At 36.7% G+C, this 19,574-nt stretch overlaps 1 protein-coding gene and 1 long non-coding RNA gene across 2 annotated transcripts; one reads left to right on the top strand and one right to left on the bottom strand.

The window, feature by feature from the left end:
- Positions 1–843: 843 nt before the first annotated feature.
- Positions 844–19,207, bottom strand: LOC114152201 (synaptic vesicle membrane protein VAT-1 homolog). Its single transcript, XM_028030009.1, has 6 exons — positions 18,596–19,207; positions 7,785–7,992; positions 4,608–4,778; positions 4,430–4,519; positions 3,132–3,370; positions 844–1,250 (listed from the first exon to the last, which is right to left on the bottom strand). The coding sequence occupies exons 1-6, from the start codon at positions 19,013–19,015 to the stop codon at positions 1,056–1,058; spliced, it is 1,323 nt and encodes a 440-aa protein (XP_027885810.1). The 5' UTR covers positions 19,016–19,207; the 3' UTR covers positions 844–1,055.
- LOC114152203 (uncharacterized) lies at positions 3,377–4,526 on the top strand. The gene is made up of 2 exons (XR_003597078.1): positions 3,377–3,834; positions 4,416–4,526. It is a non-coding gene; the product is annotated as an uncharacterized LOC114152203 (long non-coding RNA).
- Positions 19,208–19,574: the final 367 nt, after the last annotated feature.

The raw sequence follows: 19,574 nt of genomic DNA, 5'->3' as shown, positions 1-19,574 counted from the left end.
AAAAATACTTAAGATTTTTAAGTGTTCTTTGTTTCCTGAATATTTCGGAACTCGACTTGGGTTGCTAGGCGACGGGCCGGGCTTGGCTGCCGTTGCTAGGTAACGGGCAGTGCCCATGGAATGTGACTCAACAACAGAATAGAATATACTTTTGCTTTATCCCCAAGGGAAAATTGCTTATTTGTTGACAAACCTCTCCGTCCAAAGTCTAAAAATATTAGCATATACAAATAAGCGATATAAAATGTATAAAAAATAATATTCACATTAGTATATGTATTTTAAATATGACCGTCACCTACATATAAAATAAATAAAATAACAGCAAGTACACACATGAAATTAAGTGAGTCTACTAATAAACCTACAGATGAGTCCAGAGTTACCTTGAAGTTAAAGACACTAAGAGTTGGGATTTATATTTAATATTTCTACTACATATTTTAAACGGCCATTGTTACTCTGGAAACTTACTTTCCCATTTTTTATAATATTTTATGGAATTGTAAGAGGTATGTTCTTTGAATTAATTTTCCTCTTTTAGCTCTTTCTTTGTTTCCTGAACATTTCTTGGATCTTACAGGTTTTTAGTTGGATTTGCGGTGGTGATGTGAAGTTTCCAAGCAGTTTTCAGTATTAGTTGTTGATTCGGTGGATAAACATGACCGTGGCCTGCCGTCAGCACAGCCAGACACAGTCCTTCAGTTTGTTTATGTCAAGCTCTTCAGCTTGAGCGTCTTAGTCATTCGTCAAAGTTCAGTTTCATGCAAATGGTACCAACGTTGGTTTGTTTCAGAGCTGCTTCTCCGCGCCATCTGTTTATACAATAAATGATTCTTCAGCTATGCATCAGAATAAAGTGAACTTTTATTTCCAAATAAACAAGGGTTCCCAACCAGACAACATTATTGACATATTGCACAACAAAAACAAACAGCTGAATACTGACAAAAATCACAGAATTCAAGAAATTTTTTCTTGTTTTTTTTTCTCCTTAAAAAAAATTGGACAGATTTGTGAAGGAAGTGCTGGAAACGCCACCAAGATGAGCTCTCTTACTCAACCTTTCCTGCTTCGACTTCTTCTGCAGCATCCTCTTTCTTCTCGCTGACGGCAGTTTCCGCTTTTTCCAAGTTTTCCGCTGCCTCTGCATTGGATTCGGGCTTCTCTTCACTCTTCTTGGGCTCGGGAAGGAGGATGACTTTCCCGATATTCTGACGATCGTGCATGCGCTTCATGGCGTCAGCCACCTGGGAATGAAGAAAAGGACATGACCATGAACCCTTATCATTAAAAAAACACATTTTAAAAAAATCCAACATTCACTCTTTCTGATTATCTTAGAGCAAAGCAATGTTTCCAATATGTTCAGCATATTTATGCCATTATTGTGTTTTTAATGCTGCTAAGAATTCAGCACAGATGCATTTAGAAGTGATAGGTAAAAACTACAGAAGATATTAGGAAAAAACCAAACAAAAATAAAAGAACTTGGAAAGATTTGATCCTAATTACTTGACATATTGTTGGTGCCACATTCTGCTACAGCTAAGCATCCCCAGATAATATAAGGTTCTGTTTCTAGAGTACTGTATTTTCTTTAATTGAAGGTCTATGAGCAAGTTTTAAATGAATAATTCCTTAAGGTTGATTAAAAAGTACTAGATTATTTCACTAAAACAATTTTTACTTTGTTATAATGGAAAATTGTTTTCTATACTTTTAATTATCAATACTAGGGATTATTCACTTAAAACAAGCTCCTATTTTGCTGAAAAGCTAAATTAGTTTTGTGTTATTTCAAGCCCACCAATATATTTGCATTAGAAACTGAATCAAAATTACTGGGTAAGATTTTGTGTTTTTGCAGCATGTATATATATTCCTGAGAAGATATATATATATATATATATATATATATTAAATTACATTTTACAGACAAATTTAAAAGTCCTCCGGTTATTTCTTCAGCTTACAATTTTTAAGTTCTTGCTAATCTAACCATAGTGGTCAAAACCTTGAATTATCATTAGTAAAGGTGACCCATTATGCTTCCTAGAGCAGATTAGGATTGGGTCTATTGACTATTACAATTTTTAAACAAAGTCATTCAACCAACAACAACAACAAAAAAAAAATATTTTCTTTTCCATCTGCCACTGAATAGCGCATACAGCAGTAAAACTAGTTGACCAAACCTAGCGGAACTCTGCTTGGGTTGCTAGGTGACGGGCTGGGCTTGGCTGCTGTTGCTAGGTAACGGGTAGTGCCCATGGAATGTGACTCAACAACAGAATAGAATATACTTTATTTTTATACCCAAGGAAAAATTGTTTATTTGTTGACCAACTACTCCATCCAAAGTGTAAAAATATTAGCAAATACAAATAAGCAATATAAAAATGTATAAAATATATACACATTAGTTGTTATTGTAATTTAAATTACATATAATGACCCATATATAAAATAAATAAAATAACAGTAAGTACATACATGGAAATGTGTTAATCTTTTAATAAATCTACAGATGAGTCCAGAGTAAACTCAAAGTTAAAGAGTTGGGGGTAGTTTATTCTGATAGCTAGAGGCAGGAATGATTTCCTGTGGCGCTCTGCGATGCATTTTTTAAAATGTAATCAGTAATCGTGAGGTTTTTGAAATGGCTCATTTTCCAGAAACCAAAAAAATAAGTAACTTATTGCCGAAAAACAACTGTTTTTTTTTTGTTTTTTAAACACTTGGGCTGTTTTAAGAACACAGCTAATCCATTTAAAACCTGATCATCATCTATTTATTTATTTGTTTGTTTTAACATCCCCGTTGTTCCGTGTTCCTACTATATTTTATATTTACTGAGATGTTCTTATTTATTCTTATTTTATGACTTGCCTTCGAGAGTTGCTAGTTTGTAACTTTTGTTGTGCACAATGACAATAAAAGGAAATCTGATTCTGATTCAGCTGAGGCCCAAATGGAAGAACAAAAACTTGCGAAATGTGAATTTCGCATAATAATGACAGTTAACAGTGATAATTCAACAGCAACAAATAAAAATAAGTTTAGCGTTACCTGTGCATTCAAATGTTGACATGCCAAACATTCCTGCATGAATATTTCTTCAGACTAACCTCTTCAAAGTGGTAGCAGGAGTCAATATGGGGCTTGATCTTCCCCTGCTGGTACAGCTCCAGCAGCTTAACGAGAGTTTCCTCGAACAGCTCCTCGTCCCGGATGTAGCCCAGGTGGAAGCCAGAGATGGCCTTGTTGGTCTGCATCAGCTTCAGCGTGTTGAGGGTGAGCTGGTTGTACCAGGTCTTCGCCATGGCCAGCAGGTTCTTCTTCTGGCCCGTCACACAGTTGGCTGCTCCTGGATCCACAGAGAGACAAAATCAAAATCTTAACGGCCATTTAAATGTTGGCACTCTGAATCCAAAATTCAGAGAAAACAGCTGAGCGACCTGGAGGTTTTAACACAGGCTGTTCGTTTACATTAATGGTACTTTGCGGCTCTTTGAGGGAAACCAAACATTCAGGATTATTTCACTTTAAAAATCCGTTCAAAAGATCCATTTTGAACCATGAGTGAAATTCACAGAAAGGTAGAATCATCATAAAATTAATGTGCAAAGGCCAACAGAGTAATTATGTACTTCTGTTTATTGTAAGGCCTGTTAAAGTTCTACACTTTTATTTTGGTGACTTTCTAGTTAAGGTCGCTATGGTAACAGAACACAGTTCTACCAGAGAAAGTCAACAGCGATAAATGAAAAGGTTAACAGAAAAATGGATAAAAAGCAACTGAACTTAAACTTCAGTCATTAAGGGAACCAGGTCAGTGACGGCGATTAAAGTTTATTTAAGTATCTTAAAATGTTCATGAAAATTCTGTGATTGTTTGCATTAATGAAAGGAATTGTAGCACTTAAAACAGTGAAAATGATTGTAATTTTTATTTTTCTTGCTTGGCTCTTACGGTGGTTGACGGCTTTAACATATCTTCATTTAACCATCAGTTCCAGTCATTATATTTGTTCAAACTTTGCAAGATAAAACCACAGTATGTTCTTAAGGAAAACAACTGGTTATGTTATTAAATACAACATTTTGAAATGTAAATATCAAATACATATGTTGTTCTTCAATAAAAGTGATGTGTGCATTAATAACATTTAATACAAAAGTGTAATAAAACAAAACTGGACTTGAGTTGCTTTGGCGCCATTAAATATAAGAATAATCCACTCATTTCTTATATTGTATTTTCTTCCAGATTAAATAATTAAATTTAAATAAAAATAATAATAGCTGTTGTGTGCAGAGCATTGTTAAAAACAAACAACTAAACTAAAAATATTTAATTTCGCAGAAATTAGGCTACATGACAATCAAATAATTAATTTTTCCTTCTTCAGATGTGATGACTTACCAAAGACGATAAGCATGCCCAGAGGTTTTAGCAAACCGAAACCTTTTTGAGTGTCGGAGCCACCAAGAGGGTCCAGGACAATATCCACTCCTGCAGATAAAAGAGAGAAGAAAGAAAACCGTCAACAGAAAATAGTAATGTTCTGTTTCAGAGCAGTAAAACTGTTTTGTTTTCTCACCCTTTGGGCTGATTTTACGGATTTCAGTCACATAGTCTTTGGTGCGGTAGTCGATGGGGTGAGTGACGCCACCTTGGCTGATGGTCTCGTGTTTGGAAGCAGACGCGGTGCCGAAAATCGTCACATCCTTCACGGTCTGACACAGTTGGGTAGCAGCGATACCCACGCCACCTACAGATGTGCACACACAGATGAGACTGGCACCATCAGGAAGGCGGTTTGGTTTTTAGTTAAGGTGCAGTTTCAAACGCTCTGCACTGTGATTACAAAACAGCATCTGTTGTGGTTTCATGTGCACTCTGCTGATCAGACACTTTTATAAAACTCCTTCCTGACTCACTGCAGCCGGTTTAAATTTAAAAACCTGCATACAAACCAAGAGTATGACGTTGTATCAATCAATCAAGTTTGTCTGTGAAGCACATTTCAGCAACAAGTCAGTGGAAACCCATCATGTAGTCAAAAATTATGAAAACCAGTAACAGATGTTACATTTTGTCAATTGCCATCGTTAAAATTATCAATACAGATCAAATATGTTGGTCAATGGTCCATTTATTTAAAGGTCTACATTTAAAGGAACTCTGTGTTTCTGTTGAGTTCTGCTTCTGGAAATATGATCCAGATCTATGGTGCATAAATGCTAAATGTTACTTCTCCGTGTTTGGTTCTAGTTCTGGGGATGCAGAGTGGACCAGAACGAAAGATAAACACATGGATGAAGTTCTCTAGATCCTGCCGAGACAATAATTCTAATCCTTGAAGTGTTCCTCAGGTGGTAGTAGGCCGACTTTGTAACTGTCTTTATGTGACTCTGAGGGTTCAAGTCTGAGAATATTAGTTCAGATTATTTCACTTATAACATGGAAAACGTGTTTATAAATGAAGTAATCTACCAACGGAGCTAGCACCTTTTCATCAATATTAAGGAATTCCTGACTTAAATAAGCTCCTATATCTCGCTGAAAAGTTGCTTGTAAGTTAGTTTTGTCTTATTTCAAGTGAACTAAGATATTTACACCAGAAAGTAGACCAAAATTACTTGGTAAGATTTTGTATTTTTGCAGATTAGCTGTAATAAGTAAAGCCATACGCTAACTCTAGGTTGTTCCTATTTCCGTTTCTGTTCAGCTGGAGAAAGTTATAGCACATTTGTTGCTTATATATTATTTTTGGAAAGGTTTTCTGAATAATACACCTTCTAAATTGTCATATCTCCAGTTTACAAGTTTAAAACTAAAACTTAAAACTCAAGAGATTCTCTAACACCCATGGAAAATGGGAAGTAGCTTTGTAAACAAATTAACAAAAAGAATCTGGTTATACATTAATATAATGCATATAAAGCTCAATAAAAGTTTTATTTAAATGACATCCAGCTCTATTTGGGTTGGATGTGTGATTTTTCCATCTGCTACAAGCTTGGATAACGAATAAACTGATGCTGAACCCGAAGTGTGTGCTCTTCGGTTTCAGCATCAGTTTATTCGGTTTCCGTGGTAACGTAGCCTTCAACAGGCCACCTGGGTGTCCAGGTTCACCTGTTGTCCCTCTTGGCCTTTTGCAGATGAATTTGTACAGGTCAGTTACCAAACATCTAGTTGCTCAGCACCGGCAGGCGGCCTTCGAGAGCGAAGATGTTGAAGGTCAGGTGACATGAAGGCAGAGAGACGAGCAAAACTGACCCATACTGCGTCTCCGATGGGGTTTACTGGCACTTTGATATTATGGTAAATGCTGAGCTTCATAAATCAAAAAGCTACACCCGAGAATTGTATTTCTGAAAAGGTTTGTACTTCTTGAAAAGGTCCTAAACTATTCCAAGAATAAATCACTCGCATTAAATAAACAATTTGGTGAATAATTATTCTGTATTATCTTCTGTCCTGACTCATTAGATAAAGTTATTCATGGAAGTCTAAAACAAAGTTGAGCAACAAGCTAAGATGTAGCACAGGAGGGTAAGTTAAACAGTAACCCGAAGATTAAGCCCCATTAGACAAAACAAGCTAAGGCTAATTTAAATATAAGTTAAAGAAGCTAAACCAGGGGTGGGCAACTCCAGGCCTCGAGGGCCGGTCTCCTGCAACTTTTAGATGCATCTCTACTTCAGCACACCTGAGTCAAATAATGAGGTCATTAGCAGGACTCTGGAGAACTTGACTGCACTTAGGAGGTGATTCAGTTATTGGATTCAAGTGTGTTGGACCAGGGAGACATCTAAGATTTGCAGGACACCGGCCCTCGAGGACCAGGATTGCCCACCCCTGAGCTAAACTAAAGCTAAGCTAGGGGCGCAAATTAAGCTAACGGTCAGTTATTAAAGCAAAAACACATAAATTAAGCTAAGATCTGCTAAGATCTAATGGAGAATACGACTTCAATAAAATCCTCCAGAAACTGAGTTTTGTTTTTAAAAATATCTATCTGATGAAAGGACAATTAAATTAAATGTTCAGATAGTATATAAAAAATGTGGAAGATATATTTCATCATTATTTTTATACAACAAACTGTGATCTATCACAGGTATCAGTTTAACATATTCTGCACACATTTGGACCGATGAGAATATTAATATCTGGTTGCTTTAAATGTCACATGCTGCCAAAGGAACCAAGTCTGATAACAATCCAGGCTGCCCTTTTATGAATAACACACACACACACGCACACACCCACACACTACAGCCTCAGTTCTGACCACGACTGATGACTTTTCACTGCAGTAATGAAATTCAAAGTAGTTTTTTTTTGAGTGATTGGTGACTCAAATTATTTTGCCTTGGAGATTGGAGGAAATGTTCATCTAGAATATTATTAATTTTTATATAATTAAGAACTTCAACTAGGGCGAAAGTTAAAATATTTTGCCAGCTAAGCGACAAGTCATTAGGGATTTTATCAAAAACATAATCATGATTTGTAAGCCAATTCTTCAGATGACAGAGAAAAACAATGTTGACAAAAAATGTGAAATTAATAGAGTAATTTTTTTGATGGCCACCTTTCACTTTTACTCAAGTAAAAGTATGTGGAAGTAGTGCTACTCTTACTTTAATACACTTTTTGGATACTCCCTCACCTCTGCATACCACACAGGAAAATGAAGCTTTAGAAAATATAAAATAAGGTCAATAACTGGAATATTTAAGCTGCATAAAACACATTTTCTTACCGGCAGCCATGTGAATGAGGACGCTTTTCCCTGGCCTGAGGTTGGCCATCTCGAACAGCATCATGTAGGCCGTCATGTAGTTGATGGGCAGAGCAGCGGCTTCCTCAAAGCTCATCCCGTCTGGAATGGGGAAGGTGCGGTTAGCGGGAACGACCGCCAGTTCCTGCCACATGCCGTGGCGGTTCATGGCCATGACGCGATCTCCTACCTGAGGAAACCGAGCGAAAGACAAGAGAAAAAGGAAAATGGTAACTTCTGGTAATGTGTGGCTGTCAGGCTTATATTTCACAAGGTCTTGTAGGGGACATATTGTGCAACATTTTTACATGTTTTTGTTCTTCCATTTGCATTTTTACTGCTTCTAGAAACAACTTAAATGATGACAAAAATACTCAACCAATTTTTTGGCAATAAGTTCATGATTTTGGTTCAGTTCCAAAAAACTCAGCAATGGAAAGTCACAAATCAGCTTTTACTGCCAATCACCTATTGACCCCAGGGAAGGTCAAGCAAAGACTTTTTTGTTTTTTAAATACAAGAAAAAAGTTATAATACTACAAGGATATAGTCGTAAACATACAGGAATATAGCTTTATGACAATAAAGTCGAAATAATGAGAATAAAGTCAAAATAATTTGAATAAAGTCCTAATATTAGGAGAATTAAGTTGTCATTTTATTAGAATTTCAACATACAAAAAATTTTTTCTCATAATTTTAAAACATTCTTAAGGTAAAATTGTGTTTTTAATGCTAATATTATGACTACCTTCTTGTAATTAAATAACAATTATTGTAATCTTGCCCTAATACTCTTTTTTACAACTCACAAAAAGGAGTGATTGAAAATGACACATATATTTTTAAATATTTTTCAAAAAATATAAAAAATATATTGTTAAAATATTTAAAAAATATATTTTAAGGTATTTTTAAAATATGTACAATTATATTTTTAAAAACATTGTTTAAAATATTTTCTGTCATTTGTAAATTATTTTTTTAGCAGAAAAAAATCTGATTAAAATCAGAAATTGGATTTGATCTTAAAAACAATCAGATTTTAATTTTGAGCTATTTCACTCAGCTTGATGAAATTAATTTTCACTTTTTGACTCGTCAGTTAACACAATATTTTCCTAAAAGTCTTTAGGATAATCAGAAAGTCGGTTGGAAAATTTAACTGCAAGTTCAGTAACAAATATTTAACTTTTAACCAAATTCTGCACAGTTGGACATAAATTGAAACAGTGCTTTGAGAAAACATTTGTTGGATCCTTTTCTTGCTTCTGGAAAATATTTATGCTCTGCATTTTTTCAAAATGGAAAAAAAAAAAGCATCATTATGGTTAAGAAAAGGGGCCAAAACAGCAAAGGACACAGGAAAACTGTGATCTGATTGCGAACGCTACTATGCTTCCTCCCCAACAGTTTTAGTAGCCGAGTGACACACCCACTTCCTGCAGAGAACAACTCATGACATTAGAAATCTCTTCCACAGACATAAACAGAGCTTTCATATGTGGAAACTCTTCTTTAGTAACCGCAAATGTTGTTTTCACTTTCACCTCAGAAGACTTTCCTGTTTTTGACCTGATCCAGAATCTAGACTCTGAAATTTGTGACAGATTTTCGCCTGGCGGTAGATCTCCAAACTGCATGGTCGTCACTTTAAGAAAGGGGAAAGATCAGTTCCTGAAAAGATCTCTTGAACTTAAGTGACTGCAGGCGACGCTGGAGTCAGGGCTGTAAAAACATGTTTTGACAGAGTTTTTTACACTGCTAGGCGTGCCCAGACATTTAACAATCGCCCCAACAAACCGGACAAACTTCTTCTACATAACGGAGGAAGAGGTCAAGCCTCGACGTACTCAATGAAAGAAGTGGTTAGATGTCTTATACAAACAGTAGAACTGGACAATATGGGGAGAACAAGACAGCTTTATCTGGGTAGTGTTGCAGTTAGATTAATAATATTACCATGACAGTGATGAACTCTGACATTAACATTCAGAGCCACATAAAGACGGTTACAAAGTCGGCCTTCTAACCCCTGAAGAACATTACTGATGTCTCGGCAGGATCTAAAGAAATTCATCCAGGCGTTTATCTTTAGTTGCATCGATTACTGCAACAGCGTCTTCACAGGTCTGGTTAAAAAAAAAAAAAATCAATCTTCCAGCTGCAGCTGATTCAGAACGCTGCTGCTGGTTTTCTGATTAAAACCAGGAAGTTAGAGCACATCACCCCAGTTCTAAAGTCCCTACACTGGCTCTGAGGATAGACTTTAAAATACTGTTCGTTTATAAATCACTGAACGCCTTTTGCACCACAATACATTAAAGATCTGCTGTTGTCATAGCAACCTTCCAGACCTCTCAGGTCTTCGGGTTCTGCTCTGCATCCAGAACCAGAACCAAACATGGAGAAGTGGCATTCAGCTTCTATGCACCACAAATCTGGAACCAACTTCCAGAAAACTGCAAAATAGCTGAAACACAGAGTGCATTTAAATCTAGACTAAAAACCCACCTGCTTGGAGTTGCTTTTGAAACATAACAAATGAAACATTAATCAACAGTCTGATATGCAATGGCGGCAAAATGTAATGTTTCAATTGCTGACTGTGTTTCTATGACTTTCCATTTTGTGTTTTTATGATGTAAAGAACTCTGAAATGCTTTGTTGCTGTGCTATACAAATAAAATTTTATTTGATTTGGTTTGATTTGGCCAGGCCTGCATGTAAGGATGTGAGGCCATGGGCTGGAGCAAGTTTGGTGCCCCATTTATTACGGAAAAATTACTTAATACTAATGCAAATTACACAACATTAATAGGTGATCCTATTTATGTAGTCATAACAGCGAGTACAAACTGATGCATGGTAGGTTTAATATGTCCTGTAGTTAACAACGCCATGTTATTCAAAGAAAAACTTCACTATAGCTTCATAATTTCCAGATACTTGAATATTATTTACAGTCATAAAAATCCAAAAATAAAGTACAACTCACTTAATTTGGGCAAAAGTACAATGTGCCAAACACGCAATTGTTAAAAATCAAAAAATTATTTTAAAAAGTCTTTGGGGCTCCCCTGAAAAACGCTGGCCTGGGGTATTGTCCCCTTTTTACAAAAAAACCCCCAACAATCAAATAAACAAAAAAACCCCATCCGATTAAAAAAAATTGTTATTCATCCTTTGATTAATAATTTTTTTTTACTATTTGATAAAATCTTTCTTTGGAGAACCAGAGGATTTTAATGATCCTTCACGCTGTTTGTGTATGTGGTAACGACAGAAAGAAGAAAACTTATGGAAAAGGATTAGAACAACTGAAGAAGAAAAAATCTGTCTTTTTTCCATTATTCTGATTGAAAGTCAGAATAATGGAAAAATAAAAAAATTCTGAAAGAAAAAAATCCAAGAAAAAAAGTCAGTTGTAATTATGACACAAAAAGGTCAGAATTACAAGACAAAAAGTTGAAAAAGTTTTAATTCACAGAAAAAATAATCATTTTTGGAAAAAAGAAATTCAAGAAAAAGTCAAAGTCGGAATTAAAAAAGGTCCGAATTCAGAGCCAAAAACCACTGAAAGTTGGACGTCATCTACATTTATATTTTCACATGGAATAAGCGGTTTAAGTTGCTCTGAGGTGGACTAAGTAGGCAACAAAGATGTCTGTAAGTAATTTTTCTCCAAGTCAAGTCACAAGTCCATCGCCTCCAGATAAATTTGTTTTGATGGAAAATTGATTATTCAACATTTTTTCCCCCCATTCTATTTAAGTTTGTATTAAAAAGTAAAGGCAAAGTAAATTTTACTGTAAAATGCTTAATCTTACCTTCTCCGCAATGAACTAAAAAGAAGAAAAAAAACTCATCTGATTTTTGCATTAAAAAGTTTTATAAATCATCACAGATTTGAAAAACATTTTTTTTAAAAAGAAATTCATACAACAACAAAAATGTGAAAATTTAAAATTGATTGTCTTACACTGTTATGGTCTACATATTTTTGTAAACAACAGGTTTGTCACTCGAATATACTTGCTTTATTTCACAACAGTTACTAAATGTTCTGCATTTTTAATAAGTCACTACTTTATTGACATTTAGTGACCTAGAGACTCAGCACAAGTCAAAGTCCTGACATCTGCGATACTTGGATGAACCTGAAGTCATCAAGTTGGTTTCATGGTGTCGAAACGCTTATTATGAATATGAACAAAACAGAGGAGGTAATTTTAGTTTTTAACAGAAACAGGGTCAGAGTTTGTTGTGGAGAATGTAATCTCTTCTGATACCATTGGTTGGGAAAGCAGCACCAGAACCAGGCACTTAAAAACGGCCTGGCAATCTGATGAAGAATGCTGGGTCTGTTCTGATGAAAACTGTAAAACATCGAAGCCTGAAACTGCTGCTGCGCAAGTTACTCAACAGGCCGTTGCTAGGTAACCAAAAGAATGAGCGGGTTGCTAGGTAACCAAAGAGTGAGTGAGTTAGTTGACGCCATCAAACTTGCTTAGTTGGCCGTGAGAGATTGAGTGACTAAAGCCTTTACTCTGCCTATATCTCCCAGAATGCTGTGCGGTTCTGGATTGTGAGTTCAGTGAATATTTTATAAGTGATCCGCGCCATCTTAGTAGGCGAGCGCATGAGCAATGCATAGCGGACAAATGGCTTCGAGACCAACAAAAAGAAGACATGTGGAAACCCTTGACCAATGCGCGAGAGAAAGACACATGAGCAAAATGGCTGCTGATCGATCGATCGATCCATATGAAATGGAGGAGAAAAATATGTTGTGGACAAGCTGCCTCCATTCTAGTGAACATGAAGAGTGCATACAACAATAAACTTTTAAACGGATTTGTACAAACTCTTTGTGTTAACTACAAGCTTCTGGTAACTGGCAGAGTAAGTAAACGTGGTAACAAACACTTAGACTACATGTCCATTTTAGCTAGTAGATAAAAGCTACATTATCAAAGCCAGTGGGGCCCAAAGTCGGTCCTCGAGGGCCGGCATCCTGCATGTTCTAGTTCTCTCCCTGGTTTAAACGCACCTGGATCAAATGATGGGTCGTTAGATGGCCTAAGAAGAACATTGACATGCTGAAAAGGTTGTTACTACCACCAGGGAGAGAACTAAAACAGGCAGGATGCCGGCCCTCGACCGACTTTGGGCACCCTGATCTAAACTAATTTTGCTAGTTCGGTAGTGAATGCTACAGTAAATACCACTGATATTTATCTGAGCATTATGTAGAGTAATCAAGTAGTTGTAAAGTACTCGTTTACAGGTTAGGAACGAGGCGAGAGCTAGTTCTAAGCTTGTGGCTTGTTTATTGTTGTCAGAGCAACTCCACAGCACCTGCCTGCCAAGATGGCTGCCAGCTATAAAGTCCACTGAAGTGTGACGTCACATGAGACCTCTGTATGGATACTGATCACACGTCTGTTGTGATATATGTATCGTTACTGATTTACTGTCCAGCCTGACTGTAACAGAATAATAATCGATAATGAGTTTTAAAGGGATCAGTACTCCAGTCTGTCCTGTTCCCAAATGTTTTATGAAACAGCCACACCCTCCAGTCCTTATCTGGAGACACTGACCTGGTCCGCCTCACTCCAAAAACACTTTGGCATCCTTTTATGTTATTGTCTGCAGCTCTTTGCTCTCACACTGCAAGGCCCACCCAAATTCTTACACAAAACAAAGCCAAACAACCCGCGGCGGCGGCGGACTCCACTTTTCTTCAAATCTTCACATCTTCAGGGTGAATGCGTTTCAGATTTTTAGCCCCAAACTCTGCTGGGATTTCCGACTGCTTCCTGTACTTCCTTTTTGAGGTTTCTGCCCTAAATCGCACTGCAGTGTTTATAGGAATCCTGATCTAAGAAAGCGGAGGGGAAACACGGCAACAGGAATGAGAGGGAGAGTAGAAAGAGGAGGGGAGGGACATTCTTTGCAGGCAGCGAGGGATAATGAGCAGCTTTGGTAAAACTTAGATAACAAACATGTCAACCATGTATGATAGCACAACCAAACCCAGTACAGAACATTTCAAACTTATTTCTACACTGACAAATCGCTACAAAAAGGTGGGAGTCTTCAAACAGACAAACGACATTGCTTTTTTGTAAAGAGCAAAGATATGTTATTATTTTTAAAGCATAACAATGATTTGAAAACAATCAATAGGGTCAGGTTGGTTGTTCTGAAGGAGGATTAAGCGAAGTTGTTTCTGCCAGTCGGACTCGTTGTTGATAATGTACGCCTCTCCCTTCGTTTTAAACCTACCAGAACAAACTATTCTATTCATTTCAATGCAGTGATTATGACGAGCTGCATTTGAATTCCAGTTTTAGTATTACTGTGCAGAGCCTGCTGCAGGCAGGGAGTAAGTGTAGCACAGACATGCAGCTGCAACTTTTCTGTGCAATAACTGCAGACGTAAATATAGATTACATAACAGCTCAGAGACATAGTTTAAGTAACTGCTTCCATTACAAATGCATGCAAAACTTTGTCAATACTCTGTTAATGTTGAAAAAATAACATTTTGCAATTGCGGTGTTTCCGTTATTTAAGAAATGCGATTAAAATCACACATGAATGCGTTTGTTCACGTGATACGTCATTGAAAATCATGCTGAGAAATAATCTTTTGCAAATCAGTTTCTTTCAATAAAAAAACTTACTAAATTTTATCAAAAACTGCAGGTGTGTGTCTGTTTTTCTTCTAGTGGGTAGAAAACCCAGAAATTTTACTCGTCTAAGAGTAGAGATACTTCATAATAAAATTACTCAAATAAAAGTAAAAATGTGCAATGTAGTTCAAATACTGTAAAAAGTATTTTTACTACATATGTATCAATTTAATTGAGTAATTATAACTAGCTCCTGCCAAAGCCTGACTTTGGGTTTCTGTAGTTTTTCTACAGAGGCCTATAACAGTTTATATAGATTCTTGCAACTTTGGAAAAGAAGGAAGAGACTTAATAAAACCAACACATTGAACTTTTAACTTTTTGTATTTTATTTGTCTGTTAAGACAGTGAAAGTTTGCGGTATGCCATCTCTATAATGGATTTCATCAAAAAGTCTAGGTTCTTGAAACTGTTTTAAGGACATCACTAAAATTGCCACTGCTGATCTTCAGATGAGGCTTCAAAAATGTTTCAGAGTTTCTCAGCAAGAATAAATATAAATTTGGCCTCAAAACAAGAAGTGAAATCTCGCTCTGAGATGCATTTCATGTATTGACACATTACAAAGTGCATCAACTCTGCATTTCTGCAAAAAGCTGACATTTACAATTAAGTGTCAACAGTTTGATAGCTTTAAATAGAATTTTTATTTTACAGTTGCAGTCTAATGGCAGCAAAAGGTACAGACTCAGGGAAGCTTAATGAAAATGCATGACAATTTTTTTATTTTTATGTGTAAAAAAAGTGTTATTTTTCTTCCATTGCACAATTGCGCGACACTCTTTGTTGCTTTATCACATAAAAACCTTATAAAGTTCGCCGAAGCTTGTGGTTGTAGCATGAGAACAGGTCGGGAATGTATTTAATAGCTGCAACAAATTCTGCCCCTTGTAAATGCAAAACAAAAACATCCAGAAAACCTCAAAGAATAGATAGAAAGAAAGCAGGATACTCCTAGACGTCTCACTTTAAGGCGCCTACTCTTAAAACTTTTTATAAAAAGGAGAAAAATAAAATAATAAACATTTCACTCATTCAAATGTGAACATTTTATGTTTTCTATGTGCTTAAAATTAGCTTAGCTAAGATAAGTTAAGCTAATTTTATGGACAATCCTGACAAAAATTGAGCAAATTGTAATTACAAAAATAAATTTGCTTTATGGAAAAACAGCAATTTCAAAATAATTCAAGTTTTCCATTAAAAGGTTTTTCCGATAGGAAGATGTCGGGGTTTTTTTGGCTGTGCATTTTGCAAAACGGCAATGGAAAGACTTTTTTTGCATCTCATGAGTCATGTGATCAACAACCGGATGGCGAAAAAGACCAAAATAACCTGACAGGAAGTAGTTGGAGGAAGATGTTTCTGAATAAACTTATTCAGATGTGATTTAAATTTTTTTCTCTTATTTAATGGAAACACAGCAATTGCGAAATTGTGTTTCTCCAACTCTCGCAGAAAATCAACAAAGTTTTGCATCTTCTATCAGAGGCTTCTTCAGATTCACTGCGACACAGACAGCTACAGGAAATGCTTCCTTACCACAGCTAGTGAGGAATTATTTGTTTGTAAACACAGCGGATGGGCGAGCAACTCCACCGCGGAAAGAGCCGATCGACCTTCAAACTGTCACCGGTTGCCATAGTTACCCGCATTTATCTTGCTGTTGTAACATTAGCCATGCTAAAAATAATCTGACATCATTTTGACATCATTTTCACTCATTTTTATTTTGGGCCAAATCAAAAATCTTAATGCTCTTAAAGGGCCAGTTGTGCCAGAATGCATTGATAAAATCCATAAAACTGTTAAAATATCAGTAAATAGCCATTTGTTTCAGCATTTAATAAGTGTTTCTTAAAATTAAATATTGAACTGCTCAGTCCATCCAGGATTTTGTGATTGTTTTTGTGTTTTAAAAAAAAATCCAAATCATAGATATTGTGGTGGTAATTTGGAAATATTTGTAAGAAATTTTGACGATATTTGAGCTATTGTATGACATTAAAGGTGACTTTTTATTAATAGCCGTATCGATCACAGATATAACTTGACATCCAGTGAGGCTGAGGCCGCCGTCACTTAAATCAAAACCAATTTTGGAAAGAAATTTGCAGTAAAAATCAGAAAGAATGTGGGGATTTGTTGATCTTGTGTGAATTTTTAAGATTTGTGAAAAACTGGAGGGACTAATTGATGTTATTTGGAGTCTAAAGGGCCACATAAAAAGCTACGGCGGGCCAGATTTGGCCCCCGGGCCTCGAGTTTGACATGTGCTCTATAAGCATCTACAACTCTTTGAAGAAACCTGAATAACATGATCTAAAAAAACATTTAAATTTCCATTTGGGATCAATAAAGTATATATATTTTTCATATAATTAGGGAGATGCATTGTAAAGAGGTTTGATTTGCTCCTTATAGTCTGAGCCAGCAGAGGACGTAGCTGAACTTTTAGCAAACGCTGCAAGGTTTGCTGCCATGACTCGCTCTGCTTTTATCTTCAATAAGATGCCATAAAATAAAAATAAAAATCCAGCATGCACATGGAAGCCGACAACCCACTGACCTGTGGATCAGTATAAATGAACACTTCAAGAGAAGGTGCCTCAAATAACAAGTAATATGTCCTGACACTTTTAATACTCTCTGATCTGTTCAAAAGATTCTATTAGAGGAACATAGAGCAGCCATAATCGATCTGCTGGTAACAAAAACTGATCTATTTGTTACAGCCCTGGCAGTAATTTAGATGAATATGAGGAAAGTTCTTCTGAAGAAAGGTGGGAAATGAGGCGCTCCTGCTGTGAGTGAGGGAAAGAAAAGGCCTCAAGGCCACGCTGTAAAGCAGACAGTGGCAGCTTTCATAAGACCAGAGTGGAACATAATGCAGGAAAAGAGCTTCATCCCACACAGCTTTCAGAAGAAAAAGCCCTGCATTACATGAACGGCTCACAATTATTCAAAAAGCAAACCATCAACTCTTTTTTTAACCCAAAAAGCATATTTAAAAGGTTTTGTCAGACTTAAAACCCACCTGTTTGAATGTTTCATTCAATGTTGAATGAAACATTGAATGAAACATTTTGATGTGTAATGACAGCAGTTAATGAAATATAATGTTTACTGGTTTACTGTGGTGTCTTTTGTGACTTTGTATTTTTTATGATTTGAACTGCCTTGTTGCTGAAATGTGTTATATAGATAATCTTGATTTATTTACTGATTGATTTCAATCAAGCTAGTTAGCATATCCACCAATGACAGTAAGTTGTTTCTCCGTAGTGGGCACATTTAGCAGCTACTACATGAGCTTGATTGACTGTGCTAAATTCCACCTCCTGGCTCTGATTGGTTATTTTATGTTGGGAGAGATAATAAATTTTGCTGGACGATAAATTGTCCCATAATTTATCGCGATAAACGACACTATTGTTGGTTTAAGACCATTTTCAAGTAATATTATGGTAATGGTACAATAATGCTAGAACACATTATCAGAGATTAATAAACTTCACATTCTAATGAACATTTAACAATGGAACCGGAAGACATTTTAAATATACAAAATAAATAAGCAAAACAACAGAAACAACAAATTAAATGAATTATTAGAATTAGACTCTTTGAATAAAGTTGATCTTCACAAACTAAGACTAAAGACTTTTGTCATCCAGTTTTGGGTAGAGAGAAAAGAGAAAAATGATAAATCATGCTAATGGAAATCAATGAGCTCATATCAGTTTATCCTGTGATTAATTAATTTATTGCTTATTGGGACAGGACTGGTGCTTCTTTTTCATATGGCAGTAGTAGCTCAGGAAGGAGATGCATCTTTTCACAGATTATCTGTGTCTTAATCTGTCACAACATGGTGACGGTTTTAACAAATATGTAAAAAAACAAACAAATATTTTATAAAAATGAAAGTTACATACTGCAGTTTTAAAACCCAAACGTGATTAAAAATGATCAATAACAGGAATTTCAGTGCTGATATAGAGGCTGTTGGGCCCCCAACCTGAATCCTGCCCTGGACCCCATAACTCCTCTGACCGGCCGTGCGCGTGAACGCGTTCAGTTACTCACCTTTCTGTCCGTCACGTCCTCCGCCACCGCCTCGATGACCCCGGAGCCCTCCATGCCCAGCGTGACGGGCGGGGCCGGCAGCAGCTCGTACAGCCCCTGCTTCCCCAGCAGCTCAGCGAAGTTCAGCCCGCACGCCTTGACCCGAACCAGAACCTCCCCGGCCTTCAGCGACGCCTTCTTCATGCTCTTCACCTGCAGCTTGATCTTATCGCAGCCTCCGTATCCCGTCAGCACCAGAGCCCGGTAGGTGATGGGCTTCTCCTCCTCGGCGGCTGCGGGGCTGCCGCTGCCTGACGCCAGCTTGGCTAGTTTTTCCTCTTCTTCTTCTTCGGCGGCGGCGGCCGGTGGAGGTTCGTCGGTCTTCTTCACCTGCTCCGGTTCTTGCTGCGGAGTTGGAGCCTCTTCTTCGCCAGACATCATCTTCACCACTTTTAGGAAGCTTTCACAAGATTTTCAGTTCGTGTCCGTTTGCTGGAGTCCGGAGGCTCAAGAAGCGGAAACGGGAAAATTAAAGAAAGATGTTTCCGATTCAGACGGCTGTCATAAATAAGAGGCTCCTTATAAAGACAGATTGCCTCTCTCCGGTTGCCCGTGTGCGCTCCACTCAACAAGTGGTTAAAATGAGGCGTGACACAATAGCCACAGGATTTCCGGTGGGTAATTTCACAATAAAACTCATAAAGGGCAGCTGGATCGTTTAGGCAAGCAGCACAACAAAAAACATATTTTAAGGACTGTTGTTAACAATATATAAATACATTTATAATAATAATAATAATCAGGGTCGGATTTACTAGAAAAAAATAGGCTGCTTTTGTAAATTAAAGTACATTAGTAGGTAGTTTTACACATAGTTAGGTATGAACTGATGATGGTAGGATTAATAAATCCTTTGGCCAGTAACTCCTTGTTGTCCCCAAAATAAATTGCTTTAATTTATATTTTTCAAGTTCTCGAGTACCGTTCATATTTTTAAAAA

The sequence above is a fragment of the Xiphophorus couchianus genome, chromosome 10, assembly GCF_001444195.1.
Source record: "Xiphophorus couchianus chromosome 10, X_couchianus-1.0, whole genome shotgun sequence".
In the NCBI taxonomy this organism is placed as follows: domain Eukaryota; kingdom Metazoa; phylum Chordata; class Actinopteri; order Cyprinodontiformes; family Poeciliidae; genus Xiphophorus; species Xiphophorus couchianus.
The sequence above is the reverse complement of the archived record's forward strand: the minus strand, read 5'-3'. Positions and strand labels throughout refer to the sequence as shown.

Bases quoted from the DNA above. Each gene is read 5' to 3' on its own strand.
- LOC114152201 (XM_028030009.1), bottom strand. From the start codon at position 19,015: ATGATGTCTGGCGAAGAAGAGGCTCCAACTCCGCAGCAAGAACCGGAG. The intron at 7,993-18,595 runs GTGAGTAACTGA...CGGTTTCCTCAG, and splicing joins AGGACGTGACGGACAGAAAG to GTAGGAGATCGCGTCATGGC. The intron at 3,371-4,429 runs GTAAGTCATCAC...CTGTGGATCCAG, and splicing joins GGGCATGCTTATCGTCTTTG to GAGCAGCCAACTGTGTGACG.